This window comes from Lutra lutra, chromosome 4 (assembly GCF_902655055.1).
Source record: "Lutra lutra chromosome 4, mLutLut1.2, whole genome shotgun sequence".
NCBI lineage: Eukaryota > Metazoa > Chordata > Mammalia > Carnivora > Mustelidae > Lutra > Lutra lutra.
Genome location: NC_062281.1, coordinates 149280491 through 149305641, shown reverse-complemented (window position 1 = coordinate 149305641; position 25151 = coordinate 149280491). Strand labels below are relative to the sequence as shown.

The 25151-nt window shown below is 43.5% G+C and overlaps 1 protein-coding gene across 10 annotated transcripts in view; it reads left to right on the top strand.

The window, feature by feature from the left end:
- Nucleotides 1–25151, top strand: part of FGGY (FGGY carbohydrate kinase domain containing) — a 414785-nt gene that overhangs the window by 53973 nt on the left and 335661 nt on the right. For all 10 annotated transcript variants that reach the window (XM_047726124.1, XM_047726127.1, XM_047726128.1 and 7 more), the window contains one exon: nt 22593–22681. In XM_047726124.1, coding sequence (XP_047582080.1) covers nt 22593–22681 — 89 coding nt within the window. The remainder of the gene's footprint in view (nt 1–22592; nt 22682–25151) is intronic.

Below are 25151 nucleotides of genomic sequence, written 5' to 3'. Positions count from 1 at the left end.
ATGCCGGCTATTATTATACTATATTTTGTATTTTACTTTATGGCTTATGGCAGACTTTGATGTATATTTTCTTTATTTGATCTATGATGTGGTCTTTTGGGATAAATATTACTATTTGCCACATTTTACAGGTGAATACACAAGGCTCAAAGAAATGAAGTGACCAGGGGCGCCTGGGTGGCTCAGTGGGTTAAAGCCTCTGCCTTCGGCTCAGGTCCATGATCCCAGGGTCCTGGGATCAAGCCCCGCATCAGGATCTCTGCTTAGCGGGGAGCCGGCTTCCTCCTCTCTCTCTCTCTGCCTGCTTCTCTGCCTACTTGTGATCTCTGTCTGTCAAATAAATAAATGAAATCTTAAAAAAAAAAAAGAAATGAAGTGACTGTCTAGAGGGATTAGAATTGGGTCTTCAGTGAAGGTTCTCATGAATCTTCTCATGAACCTAAATCAGGTCTTGTTTTTTTGGTGTTTTTTTTTTTCCCCTGTTAAACCAAGTTCCTTCTCCTTTGGGTTGATGGAGTTTTAGCTCAGTAAGAGCAGGGACTAAATCTCTCTATCCATACTTGGCAGTTGTCTCTCCAGAGCCAAACACAGTGATTGGCATTAAAATTGTCCTCAATTAATACCTGTTAAATGAATTCACATTGCCTGGTCAGAGCCGCATGTATGGCTGTACCAGGAAGACCCATGTGCCCAGCACTTCTGCTGCCTGCCTTCCTGACCACTGTGCAGGGATGTCAGCTACATCCAGACATTTTTTTTTTTTTAAAGATTTTTTATTTATTTATTTGACAGACAGAGATCAAAAGTAGGCAGAGAGGCAGGCAGAGAGAGAGGAAGGGAAGCAGGCTCCCTGCTGAGCAGAGAGCCCGATACTGGACTCGATCCCAGGACCCTGAGATCATGACCTGAGCCGAAGGCAGCGGCTTAACCCACTGAGCCACCCAGGCGCCCACATCCAGACATTTTTTAGTGTAACCGGAGAGGCAAGAGCAAGATTGCTAAGTTCAGCTGCTTTTATGCCTACATAAGATGATGCCATAGGAAAATTGAACAACATTCTTTTCATATAGTAGCGAAAATGCACCTATGGGAGGGAATATTAGCTTTAGAAAAGACAGGAAGAAAGACAGTGCATTTAATGTGTATCCTGATAGAAGAACTCATTAGATCAGTCAGCCCTGTGGACGTGAACGGTCACCTTAGAAATCTGGAGATTCAAGGTAGATAGATGTTGATCAAGGGAAGAGAGGAGGCAGGCCAGAAGTCAGGAAAAGATGCTAGATGGGAGTCTTCTGGAAAGATAAATCAGTCTCATTTCTCTGCATATATGGCTTGGTTTTATTCTTTTTTTTTTTTTTTTTTTGGTTCAAAATGAGAAAGCTGTTCTGCTCTTGTAGGGACATACTCTCAACAGTGAAATGGACTTTCTGCTGGTAACTTGTGCTTGGTGATGGGGAGACAAAGTGGAAGCCAAGAGCGACCCTTATCTCAAGTTGTTTCCAAGTCTAAGACCAAGTACAAGAGGCTGTAAAAGTGATTTCTCCCCAGCATTTTATGATCATAATCTTTAAACATACAGTAAAATTGAGGGAATGTTATTGTACATACTCAGAACCATCACCTGGATTCTGCCAGTAACATTTGACTTGCTTTATCATGTGTATGTCCATCTGTCTGCCCTTCAATCCATCCATTCGTCAGTCCTCAAGTTTTTGCAGTAAGCTGAGACATTGTTACACTTCTAAAAGCAGTTTGAAATGTTAAAGGCCTTTTACCTTATTGAGAAACTCACTAAATTCTATTTAAGATAGTGACCCTGTTTGATTGCTGTTTGCAAACATCATTAACACTTGTACTAGAACTTATTAGATATCTACTATGTGCTTTTAAGTTTGCTGTCTGACCTAATGCTTACGAAATTCCTGTGAGGTGCATGTTCTCACTTACTTTGTAGGTAGAGAAGGTGAGGATAGAGGAAGTGAAATAGATCACCATTTACTGACTGTTGCATTGGGCAGGGCTGGAATCCAAACCTAGGTTTTCTAACTCCAGGAAATAGATTTAAAAAAGAAGTTGAAGAGGTTAGCTGGTCCGACTCCAGCCTTTATCAGGCACGGTCCCCCGTCTTCTCTACAGATGAAACACCTGGGTAGAGAGAGCTAGTTCCCATAGTTCAGGTTGCAAATCCCAGATAACAAATTTACCTGACTGAAATTTTGAAGTTAGATGTGAATTCTAGAATAAAAAGTTATCTGAGTCATCCCAAGTTAGACTCCCAGTTAAAGGACCTTGCCTGAGACCCTCCATGACACAAATTCCAACCCTTTCCTCCTTGTCCATTTGTCCATTTGTCCATTCTCCAGCATGTTAGTTACCTCTTGAAGAGCTGACTTCTTCCTCCCCTTGGCATTCACCTCAAAGTGTTTATAGTTAAAAAAAAAAATTAGTAAATTATTTAACTAGTTCCTTACCTCTTCTGAACCCAGGGGTCCTGGTGGTACCTTTGCAGCTAAGACCTCACTCAAGGGTTATCTCTGTGAACCGAGCTGTGGCCACTCTCCTGGCCGAATGATAAAGTCATTCAGGGATTGCCTTCAAGCCCCATGTCTCCCGAATCCTTCCCGTATGGAGAGGCTACAGATTTGGTAAAACTTGGGAGGGACCTCAGTAATAAAAGTCTGATCTCAACTCTCCAGCCTCATCAATACCCATCCCACACCCTCTTCAACAGCTGCCTTAGTTTGCCTTCCAAGCTTCGTAATCTCAATAGTCAGTGTCTTCTGGCTCAAAAAATGCAAGACTAAGAGAGTGTTCAGAGGGGATGAGCGAGCTGCCTGAGTCAGTGGCTCTGCCCTCCCTGGCCTCTGCCTCTCCTTCGGGCTTTGCCAGAGGGTCTGAACTGTGGCGCAGGCATTTTCTCCCAGTTGTGAGGCATATATAGCCTATTGGAGCTTGCCCAAGTAAAGCAAAGTGAGCAATTAGAAAAGAAGATCTTTTTGCCAATTAATTATTCATATATTTTTAGTAATAAGGATTTTATCTTCCCCAATATAATTACTATTTTCGTTTTATCGATTAGTGAAAATTATGGGTCACAGACTTGCACCCATCTATGGTCTGGTATTTGCAAGCACTGGGTCTCTGTGAGCCCTGAGATTCTCCCGCAAGCCTGGCACTCTGTGGATCTAAGATGCATGAGAAGAGTATTGGGACCTGACTGAACCCTAGTGCAGTTGTCTTGGTGTGAGGCCATGTGGTCTGGCTTTGGCTGGGGGTCAGAGACTAGTCCATGGACCTGAAAAAGACAGTGAATCACTGTGCAAGTGTTTTTGGAGAACCTCCCTTGTCCTGGGGAGCGGCAACCGGACAGTAGTGTAGTGGCCTTGGAATTCAAGTGGCTGGGGTTTCACCCAGGCTTTTCATTTACTCGCTTCATGATCTTGGGCAATTCTCTTCACTCCGGACCTTAGGTTTCTGTCTATAAAATGGTGTTAATGGCAATATTGTTTCTCTGTGTGTTGGCCGGGGCAGGGAGGAGGTGTTTATATCAGAATGCTGATATAATGACATGTTTTCAAATGATAAATATGATGGAAGTAGTTGATTTGGGGAAAGAAAATTAGGTCTATTTTTCATATTCTTATATCTAGATGCAGCTGAGAAAGCTGAGAGGGAAGGGAAAAATTCACATTATTGTGAGGGCAGGCAATTAACAAAGAAAGTGTGCTTAATCTTTAGGGACAACTTGGGGTGTGGGTATTACTGTCCTGTTTGAACAGGTGGCAACAGGCTGAGAGCATTCACCTCCTGCAGCTCATGAGTAGTCAAGCTGGGATCTAACTTGAAGTTCCTCAAGCACGTGCTCATAACAGCTCACAGACCAAGGATCGGGGAGAATGGAAGAGCTTGGGAGAGGGTCAGTCCATCCTCAGATGCCCAGAGCAGTCTCACTTCCCCTATTACTGGTAACTTACGGGGTGTTCTCTTCAACAACAAACATGCCCAGGATGACGGCACCATGAGAATGAGGACACCTTTCAGTTCCCACCAGAATCAATCAGGGACATTCATTCATTTGGCAAATGTTTCTTGAAAATGTACTGTATTCCAGGAACTCGGCAAAATGCTGGGACTATAGCAGTGAACGTAAGAGGCCCTGTCCCCCAGCTGCTTCTGTTCTAGAAAAGGGACAGAAATGAAGAAAGGAAGTCACAGTGCAGTGCAAGTTGGATGGAATTCAGGTCACTGTGGAAGTACACCCCAGTGATGGGAGAATAGTCAGGAGGAAGTGGTCTGTAGGCAGGGGCTGATGGGTACGTGGGTACGTGGATTCGGCACTGGGCAAGGTCTGCCGATCTGAGGAGACGAGACCTCTGTGGGGCTGCAAGTCCCGTGCGTGGGAAGGCAGTGAAGTGAGTCATTCAGAAAGCACCTTTTGAGTCCCATCTTGTGTTTAATGGTATTCCTGATGGGAGTTTCCCGTTTACACATGGATAGAGCCACTGTACCTCAGCCACAGGCAGAGAGAGGCTAGGAACTATCTGTCCCCTCTTTTCTGATACTCCCATCTCAAGAGCCTGAAGCTGAAACCCAGGGCTCACGTGGCTGCCGTGTCCTCCCTGAACAGAGGAGAAGTGTCCTCATTTCAGTTCCATCAGGACCAGACTAGACAGTACCCCAGAGAATGAGCGGTGATTGAACCCCTCTTGTCCAGGAGGGTGGGACTAAACTCCAAGAAGGGGCTCTTGCCACCTCTCCCTTGGTGGGCGTGTGACTCAGAGGCGGTGACATCAGCCATGACTTCATTCACCCAGAGGAGAGAGACTGACAGCAGGCTCTGGCTCCTGCCCTTCATTCTCCATGGTGTGTCTCGTCGGGGACACTGCCATGGTCCTGCTGTTGTTTTCCACACATCTTCATTTTTCTGTTTCTTTTCTGTCTTATTTTATTCATTTCTCATGTTTAACCTGTTTGTTTAGTTTACTTTGCCCCATCTCCCCTTTCTTTTTGTTCATCTTTTGCTTTGTTTTTTTCTTCCTCCCTTCCTTTTCTTGTGCTTTCTCCTCCTTCTGTGTCAGAAATGCATATAGAAAGAGGTCCTCCTGCCTCCTGTGTCTTCTGTCCCCCAGACTGCCCACATGGCGTTCTGTCTGAACTTCCTAAAACCGCTTCACAAACCACTCCCCACCAGGACTGATGGTGTCTCCCTTTGCCTTCCGACCTCAGCGTCTAATATGAATTCAGATTTCCTCTTACTATTCTTTAGCATACTTCTCTCAGGCTGAACTTCTCAGGATTCCTTTTCCATGGCCGGGGATACAACTGATGCTTCTTCCTGAGCTTTTCTCAGGCCGTTTCTCAGCACCAGCTAGACCACCCTCCACCCCATCTCTCCTGGTCTGTGCCTTCCCTCCACGCTGAGGTCAGACACTATCTCCCACATAACACTTTTCCTTGGCTGCTTGCCCACAGCCATCTCTTTCTTTCATGACCATGCAGTATCCTTAGTTTATAACAGGTATGATTAAACTTGGATTATTATTATTATTTTTAAAGATTTTATTGATTTATTTGAGAGAGAGCATGAACGGGGGGAGAGGCAGACTCCCTACTGAGCAGGAAACCTGACTCGGGGTTCCATCCCAGAAGATCCTAGGACCTAGAGATCGTAACCCAAGTCGAAGGCACATGCTTAACTGACTGAGCCACCCAGGCACCCCTAATTTTGGATCATTCTGTACTCTTTATACATGGCTGCCAAATGTTTCATATGCAGACTCTGTTCCACTTACCCAATAAACGACATGAGAAATGGGGCCAGTATACACCTGCCTTTTCTTGCATGGTCTTAGCACAAACTTGACCACAAACCGGGGCTTGTAGACAGATTGTAGCATGGTCAATAAATATTTCATTTGAGAAATAAGTATTTCATGCTAATTGTTGTGCTACAGATGAGAAAATTATGGTCCTTCCCTTAAAAGAGGAAATAGTCTAGTTGGAGACAGGCCCCCATATAATCTGAGAAGAGTAAGGATTGCGGAGGAAACTAACCATTATTGGGGATGTACCAAGATGGGCACATTAACGTCTATAAACTCATCAAGTTGGATCCTACTAACTGGACATTGCCGTGTACATACATGAGACCCGCAGAGAGTAGGCAACTCACTGGCCAGAGGGGACACAACTAAAAAGGAGAAGAACCAAGGTTTGAAGCTGAATGGGTCAGTCTCTAAGGCTCCTGCTCCTTCCTGAAGATGGAACCAAGTCATGCCTCTGACATTCTAATAATAAGAACAGTCATTTGAGAAGTGCTTACTCTGTGCCCCATGCTCTAAACGTTTCACATACATTTGCTCATTTGTTCTCTCAACAACTCAATGGTGTAAGTAGCAGTATTGTTCTCTGTAGTTATTATAGGACAAGGAGATTGAAGTGAAGAGTGGTGAAGAAGCTTTCCCAAAGTCCCACGGCTATGAAGTATTAAGAGCCAGGATACGCACCTTTGTCTTCTGGCTCTGGAGAAGAGGCAGCAGAATGTTCAAGGCACCTCCGTGGAGAGCAGCATATTGCGTTTTCAGAACTGCCACTGCCTCAATCCATTTGGAGAATCAGGGACTGGGCGTGGTGGGGAGCTGACAGGTGAAGGTGTTGAGAGATGAGGCACGAGAGGAAGCTGGAGCCAGGTCACAGAAATCATAGTGTTCAGTATCCTCTACAAAGACCTTCACAAAAGACAACAAGAAGTGTTCTATGAAAGGGATGTTTCCTGTGATGCTGAGCTAGTCCGCATCCGTTATAAGAGGTGATGAAGTTACGATCTCTTTCTACTAGTCGAGTTGTGAAGGGATTTCTCCGTTGTGGACCTTGTCTGTGCCTTGCAGGAAATGACAGTGAAACTCTGGAACAGTGGGATATGCCTGCCCAAATAAGGCCCAGAGAAACACCACATGGAGTAGCAGAGTGTACCTGTCCTTTACGGGAAGGGGATAAGTAAATGTCACGTTGAAGGAAATTTGGGGAAGGAAGAGGAGGGTGCATCCGTGTCAGGGCCAGCCTGGACCTGACACCAGGCTGTCCTCAGGTGTCCCGGAACACTGCCCATTTGACGGAGTGCTGTTCCCTCCTCAGCCCCTCTGCAGTGGCGCTTGGCAGCCATTCAGCACGGGGTTGCACTGACCTGGGAATCCAGGCCAGGAAGTGAATGAATCCATTTTCCAATTAAAATGAAACTTCTCCAAAGACCTACTCACCCCCAAGAAGAGAAATTTATCTTCCTGGCAGTCTGGCTTGGCTAGAATGTCTCTGCTCCTAAGACAGACGGTGAAAAGCCATTAACTTGAATGAGGAAAGAGAGGCTGGGACTGTTCTTATTCACAGTCTCATTCATTTATTCATTCATTCCTTATTCCCATTTCCACAAACTCCTTTTTAGCTTGTACATCTCTGCTCACTAATTTATTCATCTATTCAGCTAACATTATTCGTCATCTATAAAGCAGATACAATCCTAGGTCCTAGGAATAGAGAGATTGAAAAAAAAAAAAGTCTCCCCCGCACCCACTGTCCCCCGCCTTAGGGCTTTCAGTCTAAGGAAGAAGGCAGACTCATGAATGGGTATGAGGGGAGGTGCCATATGGGGATATTCACAGAGTATTATGGGGGTGTAGCATGGGAGCACCTTACTCAGGGGAATCAGGGACGAATGTGTAGAGTGGGTAATATCTGAGTTGAGTACAGAATGATGAGTACATGTTGGCCAGGTTGAAGAGGGAAGAGTAGAATACACTAGGAATAAAGATGTTATGGTAAGAAAAAGCACGGTATATGTGGGTGATTCTAGTATAGTATCTCAGAGTGATCGGAGATGAAGCTGGTAAGACATGGATTGTATATGCCATGTTAGTGAATTTTATTTTTAACTCCAAAGGTAGTAGAAAACTTTGAAGGGTACAAAGTATACTAGATTGAAAATTTTCTGTAGGTGGGAGCTGTGTGTTGTTTGCTCGTTTCCCTAGCACTGAGCATAGTACCTGACGTGTAGACGATACCATGTAAATACTTAATGAAGGAATGAGTGAATGATTTTTATAGTCAAATGTATATGTTATATAGGCGATTGTGTTCTAATTGGCTTTGTAGGTGGTGGGAATCAAAGGGGGTGAGATGTGAAAGTTAGCTGCTGTTATCAAACCACCTCAAAACTTAATGGAGTGAAAAACCAACCATTTGTTTACTTTTTAATTATGCAGCTTGCTGATTTGGGATGAGCTAAGATAGAAGATCTTTCTGATCTCCACTCAGTCAAGAGTAGAGTAGGTTTCCTGGGTAGGGTTTTGGTGTTGGCTTTGCTTAGCAATCTTGCATGTCTGGAGCCTTGACTGGGTGTTTCATTTCTGTCCCACGGGTTCTCTTGTCGTCCAGTAGGCAAGCCTCGGCTGCCTCACTAGACAGCACTCCACCCCAAGAAGATAAGAGCCTCTGTTCAGAAGTAGCAAAGTGGCACCTCTGCTCCCTTCCACTGGTCAAAGTAAATTGTAAGGCAGACCAAGTGAAGTGGTAGAGAAACAGATTGACCTCTTGATGGAGAGCTACAGGGTTATACTGCAGAAGGCATTGATACAGGGAAAGGAAGAGTTGTGGCCACTTGTAGAGTATGCTATAGGTATGGTAGCTGTAATCTAGGCAGTGGAATGGGATGGCCTGAAAATAGGATCATTATCTAAGATAACAGTGGGATGGGTAATTTTGTGTCAACTTGATTGGGCCTCAGAGTGCCCAGACATTTGTTCAAACATCATTTTGAGTGTATCTGAGAGGGTGTTTCTGGATATGATTAACATTTGACCTGGTAGACTGAGTAAAGCAGATTGCCCTCCCCAAGGTGGCCTCATCCAGTCAGTTGAAGACCTGAGTAGAACAAAAAGGCTGAGCAAGAGGGAACTTCTCCTACCTAACTTCCTTGAGCTGGACATTGGTCTTTTCCTGTCTTTGGACTTGGAGTGGTTTTCTTTGGGTCTTGAGCTGTTGGCCTTCAGACTAGAAATTACACCATCAGTTCTCTTGGGTTTTAGGCCTTCGGACTCAGATTTGAACTTCTGGGTCTTCAGCTTGTCTGTTGCAGATTTTGGGACTTCTCAGCCTCCTTAATTGTGTGAGCCAGTCCTTACAATAATTTTCTTTATATATATATGTATAAAATTTCATATATGTGAAGGATACACACACACACACACACACACAAGTGTGTGTGTGTGTGTGTGTGTGTGTGTGTGTGTGTGTGTATTTGTTTATTTATTTATTTATTCTCCTTTTGGTTCCGTTTCTTTGGAGAGCCCTGACTAATATTAATAGAGGGTGAAGTGGTAGGGACCTCTTTACCAATTAATTTGGAGCTTAAATTGGATGGATGATTGGATGTACAAAATGAAAGAGAAGGAGAAATAGAAGATGACCCTTTGTGTAACTGGATCAACTGACATAGAAATCAAGACAGAGGAAGACATTTTGGGAAAGACCAGAGAGTCTGCCTTGCACATGTTGAGTTAGGGGTGCGGTGGAACATCCGGGAGGCACATTGCAGAGGAGAGTGTGGAGTTTGAGATTTGGCAGGTCATCTGACTTGTAGTTGGTTGGAACGGTGGTAGTAATGGAGAGTTCCCAGGCAGCATGTGAATGGTGAGAGGAACATTTGGGTGAGGGAGGAACTTTGGGGTACATCCATAGTTAAAGGGCAGCTAAGGAAAAGTTGCTTAAGAAGTAGACAGAAAAGCAATGAGAAGGGCTTCAAGGGATCCAGGAGAATGAATTATTAGGGAAAACCTCTCACTGGTCCACATCTTCTGCTTTGTTTCATGTCTGTTTCAAGACCTTCTTACCCATTCCAAGGCCTTCTCTTCATATTAGGACCCTGTCCATCCCTCCCTCCCACCAGTAGTACCACACACAAGGAATTGTGTTGTCTAGATCACTACCACATCCCTCCTTTCCTCCTGGTCCTTCTGCATCTTACTATGCTTTTGGGAGGTGGGTACCTGAACTAGTCCTGGGCTCGTCCTTAGCAAGCTACATTTTAGTCTGCCTTGTACTGATCTGTGTGTAACCTTAGGACAGTGTGCTCCTTTTTTGGGTTTTAGTTTCTCAACCTGCAAGGTAAGGTTGATCATTTCTTGCCTTTCCTGCCCTGCAGAATTATACAGGGCAGATGAGATCATGCGTGTCAAAGTGCTTTGAAACACATGGAGCTCTATATCAGTAATGAGGGTGAAACTTGTTGACTGATCAGGCACTCTACATTATTTCATTTATTTCTCACAACATCCTTTGAGATAGATGCTAGTAATATGGCACTTGAGGAAACTGGGGCTTAGAGAATTAATTTGCCTAAAGCTATACAGCTGTGAAGTGGTGAGGCCAGTAATCAAACTCAGGTCTGCCTGACTCCAGTGTTCTTAGAGCCCACATTCCACAGCCTTGTTTTCCTAATGCATGTAGTGGTATCATATTCCTGGCAAAGTCAGCTTTGCTAAATATGATCGGTTTTTGTGAAAATGGATAACGTTTTTTATGGTTGGGAAATCAAGTCTAGTGTGGGTTATAAGTTTTCCTTTCTGTACAACCGTAGGGCTCTAGGGAGAGGGTGGGGGAGGATGGGTACAAATTGAGTTCCTAAAGATTTAATTTTTTTTTTTTGTAACACTCCTAAAGATTGATTTAAATTATGCAGTGGAATTATTTCATTTCCCAAATAAGTTCTGTGATGGTACAGTTAAATAAATCCTTCTCTAATGGGGGCAATCCTGTCAATTCAGATTTTTGTTTCTTAGGTTTCATTCTCAGTAGTGGCATAGATGCTTGTTCAACTTGACCTCTAGACTTCTGCTCACATCTCTTCCCCATGGAGCCTTTTCTGGCTACTCCAGCCCCGAAGCCCTTTCCCTCCTCTGAACCTTGTCTGTGATTACTCATTAGAGGCAAATATATGACCTACGCAAAATATTATGATAAAGTTATGAGGCTGACTCACCAAACCTTGGTATCAGGCTCATTACATTATTGTCATATATCATCTTATTAATTACCTTTTCCTTTTGTGCACATCTTTCTCCAACCCTGCTGTCATTTTCTTTTGAAAAGGCCTGACTTTAAATTTCTTTATAACTCCTGAAACTTTTTGCTTTTTTTTTTTTTTTTTTCATTTGTGAGCTGGTTTTTGCCCTCTGGGAGTCTGTCATTTTCAGGCGGATTTAGGCACATGTATATATAATTGAGATACAGCTAGGGGCTGGAGGGATGCACTGAATGGATGACATTTGAGTTGGAGTTGAATCAAAGGTAGAAGTTTGGTTATGGGAGAAGGTGGGGAAGGCAATCCAAGTAGAGGCACGAGCCTCCACACAGGCGTGGAAATGTAGAAGGAGCATAATGCATTTGGGCACATGAAGGAAATGAGGTGAGTGCCGGGTGGGGTGTGCTAGGAGATGAGCCCGGAAAGATTCATCATTATAATGGCCATGCTGGAGCCAGGGTGTTGAGTGTCCTGAGAGCCATGCCAAGGAGTTCAGCGATTCTAGGCCATGAGGAACTGTTGGATCATTTTAAACAAAGGAATGCAATGGTAAGTTTTCAGTTTTTAGAAAGATGCCTCTAGTAGCACAAACCTCTCAGTGTATCTGCCTGTCTGACCTGAAATATGTCTGGTGTTTGGTCTTTTCTTTGTGGATGGGAGTCTGAAACACACAGTTGTTTCATTCATTTTGGGAGGTTTCTGGCTGCAGATTATGACCCGCTCTATGTTTTCAGCATCATTTTTCTTTTCAGAATGACATTGAGGATTACATTTCCTACTGAAACATCTTTCTTCCTCGGCCTATCAGCCTGTGCCCTAATTTGGAGTCTTGGATGTAGAGTGAGGATAAGGTTTTGCTTTTTCATTGGAAGTTAAATGCTGGAAAACGACACAGTGAGGACTTGGGCTGTTAGGCAGGATCACTCAGTGGGTGGGGAATCAGGGAGCTCTGTTTCCTCCCTTTTCTTCACTGCATGCAACAGATACCCAGACAGAATCTCTTCGCAATTCATAATAAAATCCTTGTATGATCCCGTTTTAGCTGCTCCTCCCCACCTTCTCATGCTGCTCCCAGACCCTGGTGTCTTCCGACATACCCTGCAGGACTTGCTTCATGTTCCCCATTAGTTCCTTCAGCTTTGAGAAGCCGGAAGATACCTCCCTGCCTCCTTGGACGCACAGGGAAAGGGCAAGGGAGAAAGTTACATTGCCCTGGCCCGAGGCCGGCAGGGCGGCTGCTGCCTGGCTCTGACTCTTGGATATATTGCTCTTTCCCCACCCTCTGCTGAGACCTGCAGCTGTGTGCACTTGGAGTTGTAGCCGCCTCCCAAGAAATGCTGTGGTTTTATGAAGTAATAGATGATTTAAAAAAAAAAGTAAGAAGTTGTTCTCTTTAGCTGCTTTCAAGCCTGGGGGATTGCTTAGCTCAAAGGATTGTTATTGGAATGCAGAAGCCTTTCATGCCAAGTCATACATCCCAAATCACCACTGATTTCTTTTTTTCTTGAAAAGACTAGTTTTTGTTAGTTGCTTGGTAACCGGAAGATAGGCTTAACTCCTTCCGCATAGAGAGCGTCTAGTGTGCACTGGCTTCAGCTGTCACATGATAGGATACAGCTAAGCCTGACTAGTGTTGAGGGCCTGCTCTGGGCTTTCTCCTCCCCCATTCACCCTCCGTGCATGGAAGGTATTTTTCGGTTGGTAGAAGTTAAATGAGCTGATCAGGATTGGAAGAAGTCTCTGAAGGTTTTTAGTGTACAGAAATGTGTTTGGAAGGGCTTTTATTTGTTTGTTTTCTTCTGTAAAGAATGGCAGTGGCTTCTATCCTGACGTTTCCCAGAGGCCAAACCCCCATTTCTGATGGGTCCAGGAGCCTCAGGATGGTGACTGTGGCACAGTGGGAGAAAAGAACATTCACTGTAGAGCTAGAAGTCCTATGTGACTTAAGCCTAAGCCCTGTCTGAAATTGGACTACTGTATATTCACCTACACACCTCTGAACCGCACGGAGAATCACATGAGATGAGGCATACGGGGGCTCTTGTGAGCTGCGGAGGAATATAGGAAAGATAGTGACAGGCCCGATGGTTCAAAAAATAGAATTAATTCAGTAAGATTGAGCCCCTCAGCTGGGACTGTGTACTGGCTGGGGAGTGGAAGGGAAGGAGAGATTTTCCCCACAGAATTGGATTAAAAATCCATCCATGGGGTTACATGCTCTTGGCCCATCTGGCATCTGATGACAAAGCACTTGTGCATCATGTTACCCAACATGAGAACAGCATGGGATCCTTACATATAGTCTGTCAGCATCTCAGAATGAGAGATCAAGCATCAGGAGACATTCCTTCTCATCCCTGCAAACTCTGCCCCCTTCTCTTTGCTGGCTAATCTCCAGACTGCTTTGTAGAGAAAGCAGGGACCAGACTGCTCTCTCTTCCTCCAAGACCACGTGTGTTCTTAAGGATACCTCATGCTTCTAATTAGATGCTTCTGGTTTCTCATCTGATAGACAGACGTTGGACTCGGGTCTGTGGCGTTGGTAGATGAAGCTGGCCTGGTCTCCATAAGAAATGACATTCCCTGGCTGCCTCACGCCTCCTACCACAGTGTGTCTCTTTTTGACAAGAAGCTTGAGGTTCTCTTGGAGACATTTGCTCAGGTCCCATTGTCCACGGTGGCTGTCTGCGTGGCTCCAGGTTGTCCAGACTGAAAGCTCTCATTATGTGAAATCCTTAATGGCCGTATACAAGATCTAATAGAAGCAGTTGTTTTCAGAGTTTAGGAACCTTGTTCAGCTTTCGCTTGAAGCGCTGGTTGTTGCTGCTGTGGTTCAGCCATTCATTTCTAGTGACCAGCCCAGGACTCCTCGAGCCTGTGAAAGGAGGCTGCCTTTTCTCCTTCTTCCTAGAAACTGACCACTGAGAGCACAGGGAAAGAGATGTCATGGACTGCCCCGAAGAAGGCAGACTGCTAGGTTGACTCACACAGTTTCAAAGGCTACCATTTTCCTGATTGTGACCCTGTTAGGGCCTGAGGATACCACCAGTTTATAGATGGGATAGGCACATTTAGTCAGCTCTAAGTTTTGCCTTGTTTGTCATGAACATGTATGGGTGTTAAAAGAGAAGCCTAGCTCTTTCTAGATGTAAGCTCTCACCTAAGTGCTTAGGAATTTTTTTTTTTTTTTTTTTTTTACTGTGAACCATATTTTATTCAAAAGTTTTCACATTTCTTTAGGATCTACTGATGGATTTTTTTTTTTTTGACTTTAAAATTTTTTTTTTTTATTTTTTATAAACATATATTTTTATCCCCAGGGGTACAGGTCTGCGAATCGCCAGGCTTACACACTTCACAGCACTCACCATAGCACATACCCTCCTCAATATCCATAACGCCACCCCCTGCCCAACCCCCCTCCCCCCATCAACCCTCAGTTTGTTTTGTGAGATTAAGAGTCACTTATGGTTTGTCTCCCTCCCAATCCCATCTTGTTTCATTTTCTCTTCTCCTACCCCCTTAACCCTCCATGTTGCATCTCCTCTCCCTCATATCAGGGAGATCATATGATAGTTGTCTTTCTCCAATTGACTTATTTCGCTAAGCATGATACCCTCTAGTTCCATCCACGTCGTCGCAAATGGCAAGATTTCATTTCTTTTGATGGCTGCATAGTATTCCATTGTGTATATATACCACATCTTCTTTATCCATTCGTCTGTAGATGGACATCTAGGTTCTTTCCATAGTTTGGCTATTGTAGACATTGCTGCTATAAACATTCGGGTGCACGTGCCCCTTCGGATCACTACGTTTGTATCTTTAGGGTAAATACCCAGCAGTGCAATTGCTGGGTCATAGGGTAGTTCTATTTTCAACATTTTGAGGAACCTCCATGCTGTTTTCCAGAGTGGTTGCACCAGCTTGCATTCCCAGCAACAGTGTAGGAGGGTTCCCCTTTCTCCGCATCCTCGCCAGCATCTGTCATTTCCTGACTTGTTAATTTTAGCCATTCTGACTGGTGTGAGGTGATATCTCATGGTGGTTTTGATTTGTATTTCCCTGATGCCAAGTGATATGGAGCACTTTTTCATGTGTCTGTTGGCCATCTGGATGTCTTCTTTGCAGAAATATCTGTTCATGTCCTCTGCCCATTTCTTGATTGGATTATTTGTTCTTTGGGTGTTGAGTTTGCTAAGTTCTTTATAGATTTTGGACACTAGCCCTTTATCTGATATGTCATTTGCAAATATCTTCTCCCATTCTGTCAGTTGTCTTTTGGTTTTGTTCACTGTTTCCTTTGCTGTGCAAAAGCTTTTGATCTTGATAAAATCCCAATAGTTCATTTTTGCCCTTGCTTCCCTTGCCTTTGGTGATGTTCCTAGGAAGATGTTGCTGCGGCTGAGGTCGAAGAGGTTGCTGCCTGTGTTCTCCTCGAGGATTTTGATGGATTCCTGTCTCACATTGAGATCCTTCATCCATTTTGAGTCTATTTTCGTGTGTGGTGTAAGGAAATGATCCAATTTCATTTTTCTGCATGTGGCTGTCCAATTTTCCCAACACCATTTATTGAAGAGGCTGTCTTTTTTCCATTGGACATTCTTTCCTGCTTTGTCGAAGATGAGTTGACCATAGAGTTGAGGGTCTATTTCTGGGCTCTCTATTCTGTTCCATTGATCTAGGTGTCTGTTTTTGTGCCAGTACCATGCTGTCTTGATGATGACAGCTTTGTAATAGAGCTTGAAGTCCGGAATTGTGATGCCACCAACTTTGGCTTTCTTTTTCAATATTCCTTTGGCTATTCGAGGTCTTTTCTGGTTCCATATAAATTTTAGGATTATTTGTTCCATTTCTTTGAAAAAAATGGATGGTACTTTGATAGGAATTGCATTAAATGTGTAGATTGCTTTAGGTAGCATAGACATTTTCACAATATTTATTCTTCCAATCCAGGAGCATGGAACATTTTTCCATTTCTTTGTGTCTTCCTCAATTTCTTTCATGGGTACTTTATAGTTTTCTGTGTATAGATTCTTAGTCTCTTTGGTTAGGTTTATTCCTAGGTATCTTATAGTTTTGGGTGCAATTGTAAATGGGATGGACTCCTTAATTTCTCTTTCTTCTGTCTTGTTGTTGGTGTAGAGAAATGCAACTGATTTCTGTGCATTGATTTTATATCCTGACACTTTACTGAATTCCTGTACAAGTTCTAGCAGTTTTGGAGTGGAGTCTTTTGGGTTTTCCACATATAGTATCATATCATCTGCAAAGAGTGATAGTTTGACTTCTTCTTTGCCGATTTGGATGCCTTTAATTTCCTTTTGTTGTCTGATTGCTGAGGCTAGGACTTCTAGTACTATGTTGGATAGCAGTGGTGATAACGGACATCCCTGCCGTGTTCCTGACCTTAGCGGAAAAGCTTTCAGTTTTTCTCCATTGAGAATGATATTTGCGGTGGGTTTTTCATAGATGGCTTTGATAATATTGAGGTATGTGCCATCTATCCCTACACTTTGAAGAGTTTTGATCAGGAAGGGATGCTGTACTTTGTCAAATGCTTTTTCAGCATCTATGGAGAGTATCATATGATTCTTGTTCTTTCTTTTATTAGTGTGTTGTATCACATTGATTGATTTGCGGATGTTGAACCAACCTTGCAGCCCTGGAATAAATCCCACTTGGTCGTGGTGAATAATCCTTTTAATGTACTGTTGAATCCTATTGGCTAGTATTTTGGCGAGAATTTTTGCATCTGTGTTCGTCAAGGATATTGGTCTGTAGTTCTCTTTTTTGATGGGATCCTTGTCTGCTTTTGGGATCAAGGTGATGCTGGCCTCATAAAATGAGTTTGGAAGTTTTCCTTCTATTTCTATTTTTTGGAACAGTTTCAGGAGAATAGGAATTAGTTCTTCTTTAAATGTTTGGTAGAATTCCCCTGGGAAGCCGTCTGGCCCTGGGCTTTTGTTTGTTTGGAGATTTTTGATGACTGTTTCAATCTCCTTACTGGTTATGGGTCTGTTCAGGCTTTCTATTTCTTCCTGGTTCAGTTGTGGTAGTTTATATGTCTCTAGGAATGCATCCATTTCTTCCAGATTGTCCAATTTGTTGGCGTAGAGTTGCTCATAGTATGTTCTTAAAATTGTCTGTATTTCTTTGGTGTTCGTTGTGATCTCTCCTCTTTCATTCATGATTTTATTTATTTGGGTCCTTTCTCTTTTCTTTTTGATAAGTCTGGCTAGGGGTTTATCAATCTTATTAATTCTTTCAATGAACCAGCTCCTAGTTTTGTTGATTTGTTCTATTGTTTTTTTGGTTTCTATTTCATTGATTTCTGCTCTGATCTTTATGATTTCTCTTCTCCTGCTGGGTTTAGGGTTTCTTTCTTGTTCTTTCTCCAGCTCCTTTAGGTGTAGGGTTAGGTTGTGTACCTGAGACCTTTCTTGTTTCTTGAGAAAGGCTTGTACCGCTATATATTTTCCTCTCAGGACTGCCTTTGTTGTGTCCCACAGATTCTGAACCATTGTGTTTTCATTATCATTTGTTTCCATAAATTTTTTCAATTTTTCTTTAATTTCCTGGTTGACCCATTCATTCTTTAGAAGGATGCTGTTTAGTCTCCATGTATTTGGGTTCTTTCCAAATTTCCTCTTGTGATTGAGTTCTAGCTTCAGAGCATTGTGGTCTGAAAATATGCAGGGAATGATCCCAATCTTTTGATACCAGTTGAGACTTGATTTAGGACCAAGAATGTGATCTATTCTGGCGAATGTTCCATGTGCACTAGAGAAGAATGTGTATTCTGTTGCTTTGGGATGAAATGTTCTGAATATATCTGTGATGTCCATCTGGTCCAGTGTGTCATTTAAGGCCTTGATTTCCTTGTTGATCTTTTGCTTGGATGATCTGTCCATTTCAGTGAGGGGAGTGTTAAAATCCCCTACTATTATTGTATTCTTGTCGTTGTGTTTCTTTGATTTTGTTATTAATTGGTTTATATAGTTGGCTGCTCCCACGTTAGGGGCATAGATATTTAAAATTGTTAGATCTTCTTGTTGGACAGTTCCTTTGAGTATGATATAGTGTCCTTCCTCATCTCTTATTATAGTCTTTGGCTTAAAATCTAATTGATCTGATATAAGGATTGCCACTCCTGCTTTCTTCTGATGTCCATTAGCATGATAAATTCTTTTCCACCCCCTCACTTTAAACCTGGAGGTGTCTTCGGGTTTAAGATGAGTTTCTTGTAGGCAACATATAGATGGGTTTTGTTTTTTTATCCATTCTGATACCCTGTGTCTTTTGATTGGGGCATTTAGCCCATTAACATTCAGGGTAAGTATTGAGAGATATGAATTTAGTGCCATTGTATTGCCTGTAAGGTGACTGTTATTGTATATTGTCTCTGTTTCTTTCTGACCTACTAGTTTTAGGGTCTCTCTTTGCTTAGAGGACCCCTTTCAGTATTTCCTGTAGAGCTGGTTTGGTATTTGCAAATTCTTTCAGTTTTTGTTTGTCCTGGAAGCTTTTAATCTCTCCTTCTATTTTCAATGATAGCCTAGCTGGATATAGTATTCTTGGCTGCATGTTTTTCTCATTTAGTACTCTGAATATATCATGCCAGCTCTTTCTGGCCTGCCAGGTCTCTGTGGATAAGTCTGCTGCCAATCTAATATTTTTACCATTGTATGTTACAGACTTCTTTTCCCGGGCTGCTTTCAGGATCTTTTCTTTGTCACTAAGACTTGTAAATTTTACTATTAGGTGACGGGATGTGGATCTATTCTTATTGATTTTGAGGGGGGTTCTCTGAACCTCCTGGATATTGATGCTTGTTCCCTTTGCCATATTGGGGAAATTCTCTGCAATAATTCTCTCCAACATACCTTCTTCTCTCCTCTCCGTTTCCTCTTCTTCTGGAATCCCAATTATTCTAATGTTGTTTCGTCTTATGGTGTCACTTATCTCTCGAATTCTCCCCTCGTGGTTCAGTAGCTCTTTGTCCCTCTTTTGCTCAGCTTCTTTATTCTCTGTCATTTGGTCTTCTATATCGCTAATTCTTTCTTCTACCTCATTTATCCTAGCAGTGAGAGCCTCCATTTTTGATTGCACCTCATTAATAGCTTTTTTGATTTCAACTTGGTTAGATTTTAGTTCTTTTATTTCTCCAGAAAGGGCTTTTATATCTCCCGAGAGGGTTGCTTTAATATCTTCCATGCCTTTTTCAAGCCCGGCTAGAACCTTGAGAATCATCATTCTGAACTCTATATCTGACATATTACCAATGTCTGTATTGATTAGGTCCCTAGCCTTTGGTACTGCCTCTTGTTCTATTTTTGTGGTGAATTTTTCCGCCTTGTCATTTTGTCCAGGTCAGAGTATATGAAGGAGCAAGTAAAATACTAAAAGGGTGGCAACAACCCCAGGAAAATATGCTTTAGCCAAATCAGAAGAGATCCCAAATCGTCAGGGGGGAGAAAGGGGATAAAAAGGGGTTCAGAAAGAGAAAAAAAAAAAACTATTAAAAAAAGAAAGCCGATAAAAAATATGAAAAGGAAAATATATATATATATATATTAAACTATTTAAAAAACGTTAAAAAAGAAAACGGTAAAAGTTAAAAAAATTTAGCAGAAGAAGAGAAAAAAAAATTGAAAAAGGAAAAAAAATTAAATTAACTGCAAGGCTAAAGAATCATGGGGAGAAAGCCATGAGTTCCATGCTTTGCTTTCTTCTCCTCTGGAATTCCGCCGCTCTGCTTGGTATTGAAACTGCACTTCTTGGTAGGTGAACTTGGTCCTGGCTGGGTTTCCCGTTGATCTTCTGGGGGAGGGGCCTGTTGTAGTGATTCTCAAGCGTCTTTGCCCCAGGCGGAGTTGCACCGCCCTTACCCGGGGCCGGGCTGAGTAATCCGCTCGGGTTTGCTGGGTTTGCTTTCGGGAGCTTTTGTTCCCTGAGCGCTTTCCATAGAGTTCCGGAGGGCGGGAATGAAGATGGCGGGGGCCCACTCCTCAGTGCGCCCTCAGAGAACAGCGCCCAATGACTCCCGTCACCCTGGCCTCCGGCCGCGCTCCGAGCTGACCGAGCCTGCGACCGGTTCAAGGTAACCCCGAGTTTAGAGCTTACTCCTTGGCTCTGTCTCTGTAGCCGGCTTCCCTGTTCTAATACCTGTGAGCTCTGCGACACTCAGACACCCCCAATCCTTCTGTGACCCTCTGGGACCTGAGGCCGCGCTGACCCCGCCTGGGCTTCACCCCAGTTAAGCCTCTGGAGCGATGTCCCTCAGAGGAACAGACTTTTAAAAGTCCCGATTTTGTGCTCTGTTGCTCCGCCGCTCGCTGGGAGCCGGCCCCTCCCCCCGCGGTCTATCTTCCCGTCGCTTTGGATTCACTTCTCCGCCAGTCCTACCTTTCAGATAGTGGTTGATTTTCTGTTTCTAGAATTGCTGTTCTTCTTCTCTTCAATCTCCTGTTGGATTTGTAGGTGTTTGCAATCTTTAGATAAGCTATCTAGCTGATCTCCTGCTACCTGAAGTAGTCTCAGCCTGCTACTTCTCCGCCATCTTGACTCCCCCCCCCTTTTTTTTTAAGATTTTATTTATTTATTTGTCAGAGAGAGAGAGGGAGAGAGAGCAAGCACAGGCAGACAGAATGGCAGGCAGAGGCAGAGGGAGAAGCAGGCTCCCCGATGAGCAGGGAGCCTGATGTGGGACTCGATCCCAGGACGCTGGGATCATGACCTGAGCCGAAGGCAGCTGCTTAACCAACTGAGCCACCCAGGCGTCCCAGTGCCTAGGAATTTAAAACAAATAACAACAGTAATGGAAAATGGGCTTCACACTGTCATTTACTGCTGAACCCTTTTGATATTACTGTTGTTTAAATGGGACCCTGGACATGGGATTATACTTTTGCTGTCGTGCACATAGATAGCTTATATAGTAGTGATAGGGAAGGGGGGGAAGTAGGAAGAACTCAGAGAATTTGAGGGCAAATGTAGATAAAGGCCAGTCATATGTCTATAAAGTAGATGTAATAATACTCAGAACTTTCCCTCATTCTAAGGAGATAACACAGGTGAAATCCATTTCTAGACTCTGAAGCGTGCCTCAAATGAAAGAGGTTGGAAGGTGAAAGTGAGAGGTTGTCTAGTTGTTCAGCAAATATTTATTGAGTGTCTGGTGTGTATCACCCTCTCACAGATTCTGGAATATCTCTCTTGTGGATCTTCTTCACTGTGACCCTAAGGTTCCCCAAGATACTCTTGTGCTTATGATACATTCCTTTTATTGTAGCCTCTTGGGAAGGGAATAATTGAAACCAGGACTTGGAGATTTGCCTGGCTGGTAGGAAACCTTTCTTGCTACTGCTTCTGTCTACTTTACTCTTCTCTTTGTGAAGTTCTACTTCTCTAGGTACTTGGCAAAAAATTCCACTTTACAGTTTCCAGGTTTATCTCTCCTTATTCATAGGCAGAAGTTAAATGACTCCATTTGGATCCTGAATAGAAGGAACCTGATTGGTTCAGTTAGGTCACATGTCCATCCCTGGTCCAGTTAAATGTGTAAGGGGGGCTGGAGTCTGGTAGCTTCTGCCTCACGGCTAACCATCCAGTCCTGTGGAGGGGAGGAGAGGAGAGAGTTGTGGGGTATATCGTAGTCCATAAGCCTGACAAGGTCCTCAACATTGTAGAGCTTACACTCTTGCAGTAAAGAAAGACGGTACACAAATAATTGCAGGGTGGTGTGGGTTATATGAGACTCAGACCTACCCCAAGTGGGAGATCCTGGAAGGCTTCTTCAAGGAAGGGTGGATAGGGTTAACCAACGGGGGCAGGTGATGTGGACCCTGGGAGGCAACAGGGTGGTGGGTGAGGAATCAGTGTCCTAGACAGAGGTGGCAGAGGGAGGAAAAAGCCCAATCGCAAGAAAAAAATCTGACCACACTGGCAGTGTGGAACATACTGGAAGAAACAAACGTTTAGGTATTTTATAAGAATAATTTGGGTATGTGCCATTCTCTTTGGCTCAGACTGGACGTTCTTTGAAGGCAGGGACCAACTGTTCTCCTGCCTTTGTAACCCGTTGATGGGGGAGAATTCTGCATGGCGGGACACATTCCATCTCATGGGGCAGTTTCTTAGTGCAGTTTCTTCCCAGCTTATGACCGTTCAGCTTTGAAATCTTGCTGTGTGTCTTGAAGTGTATGCTGTGACCCCTCCCTGGAAAGATGGATTGCACACCCTCACAGAGTATGCTCCTTCCCCCTCCAGCCCGGCCAAGGGGATAAAAGGGAAATGATGATCATTTTTAGAAGGATCAATAATTGCCAGTTTTTCTTTCGTAGATAGGTACTATACATACCATCCCTGCCCTGTCCCCGGCCCTCAGCCCCTGAACAGATGTTTTATGGGACATTGTTGGCTGTGCTTTTGTTTTGAAAAATTTGAAACATTATTGAAAGAGGGGAGGGATAGGGGAAAAAGGCCCATAATTGATTCTAATATATATTTAATTTGGCAGAACTTGAGAGAGACATGCTGGGATAAGGCGGGACATTTCTTTGATCTCCCAGACTTCTTATCGTGGAAGGCAACAGGTGTCACAGCACGGTATGTTAATTACAAGTTGGATTTTATTTGCGTCCATCCATTCTCAGGTGTCTGTATATATTGCTTTCTTAACTCGCTTTGCCTGGACGTACTGTTTGTACATCTGCATGCGATTTTGCATACTTGTAACATCTTGAATCCATCTTTCACCTCCACTGCACATGCCCAAACATCATTGTTCCTATGAGGCCTGGAATGTTGGTGTCCAAGGTGAAGACCATTCATTAAAATTGGACACATTTGAAGGAGATGTGAACAGTCCATCAGGAAATGTGACCGTTTTCCCAAAGGCACTTTTTACATGATGAATAATAGAATTTTGGGGGCCCTAAAATGAAGGCAAGAGATCTGTTTTCTGAGGAAGCTTATTTTAATTGGATGAGTGTGTTGCTTTTTATGTTAACGTACCTGAATCATTGCAGAGTGTAGAGGCCTATATGTCGAAGTCACAATATTTTTCCATAAATTGTGAATGTTATAAATGTGCATGTGCTACATGGCAGAGACAATTTAAAATATACTTGGTGTGAAGTAGCAGCTGCTATAATTAACAGAGTGGCTGTGTGTGTGTGTGTAATAGAGACAGGTTGAACATGAAATCTCAAAGTCTGTAATTCTGTTGTCATCCTAACCTCAGGTTTCAGGGGATACCCAAGAGAGGCAGCAGGACGGGGAGGGGAGGAGTTTTCTCATCTTGAAAATGATTTAGATAATCTGTATTGAACAGATCTCTGAAGAAGAGGATCATTTCCCAGAGGACAGGTAAACCTGTATAAATACATATTTGGACCTTTTCTTGATAAGAGTTGATAAGAGTTCAGCCTGAGAGACTTCCAGAAAGGAGTGAGTAGAGGACGTGTTTCACAAGCGCGCCATTCTTCATGTGATTATCCTGCCGCCTGGGAAATGATCATTAGCCGCCCGTCTCAGGGTAGTGGGAACCCATGCATAAACATGACCTCTGCACACCCCCGCTACTTAGCCCGCCAGTGGGAGCAGGCTCTGGTTGGGGGGGGTGGTCTGAGCTTTACCCCAGATGGTACAGTTAGTCACTGTTGGACTGCTGTCACCAATGGGGATGTCAGGGTGTGGGTGAAGATCTCATCTAGAGCATTCTTCTTGTGGTGTGACATTGTCTAATGTTATTTCTAGAGGGACCTTTTTTTCTACCTTTGTGCAATAGTGGAAGAAATATTTCCATCATTTTAGCCAAATGGACCTATTAGTCAAAGCATTGCTAATAGTGTGGGTGTTGGCAATACCCCATTGGCCAACAAAATTTGAGGGCTCAAAAATCGAACTGCAGGGGCGCCTGGGTGGCTCAGTGAGTTAAGTGTCTGCCTTCTACTCAGGTCATGATTCCAAGATCTTGGGATTGAGCCCTCTGTCAGGCTCCCTGCTCATTGGGGGTCTGCTTCTCCCTCTTCCTTTGTGTTCTCTCTCAAGTAAATAAAAAAAAAAAAAAAAAAAAAAGAACTGCAGATGGAGTAGGACCCTCCTTTCCTTCCCTTTTTTATTGAGTGTTACTCAACCCAGGGAATTGATTTCTTCTTGCTGGTGCTGTGTAGTATTCTTCTCGCATTTCCTGGTGTCAGATGCCATATTAAGATAGCAAGGAGTGGGCTTTCGAAGCTAGCTCTGGCTCAGACTTCAGTGTGGTGGCATGCATGCCGACTGTGGAGTCACAGTGTGATTTGTAGTTCTCCATTCTGCCGGACGTGAGTTGTGTGACCTTGGGCTTGTCCTTTCCTTCTTTGAACCTATCTGTAAAATGGGGATCATGATATCTACCTTGAAAGCTTGTTGGGAGAGTCCTGTTAAAGCAGTTTTTTCAAACTAGCCTGAAGATAGGAATCGGTTGACTCATTTATTCCAAGCACAGATCCCAGGGCCTCCAATTTTGAGCCTACTGATCAAAATCTCCTTGGGGTACTCAGGAATGTATAGGTTAAACAAATACTCCAGGAGGCTATATATGATCAGGTAGTTTCGGACAACATTGCTTAACAGAATATACAGGGAAGTGATGTACGACTCTAAGGTACTTCACCTGTGTGAGGGGTTGGAAGTATTTAAAAACTTCTAGTGAACTCGGTAAATTTAAAAATGAGCTTCTTTCTGGCCCATCAGAATGTGCTTGGGGGCTTCCATCCCCACCCACAACAATCCGAAACCCTTAGGAAGCAGAAGGTTTACTGTTCAGAAATGATTTATTGGCTGTCCAGTCTTCCTTGCCATTTTTTTTTTTCTTACTGGCTATGACACTCATGACTCGTTCTGTTTTCATTAGTACGAATCTGCAATCCCACCTTCATCTGCCTGTTGCCCTGGAGTCATGAGCACCTTCAGAGGCCTTTTCTCCAGCGTCTCTCTCCTTGAGCAGAGACTGGTGGCCTTGGGGACCAGGCTCAGAGTTTCTCTTGCGAGGTGGCTGCCCTCCCCCTGACACCCCTGGCTCTTACCCCTGTCT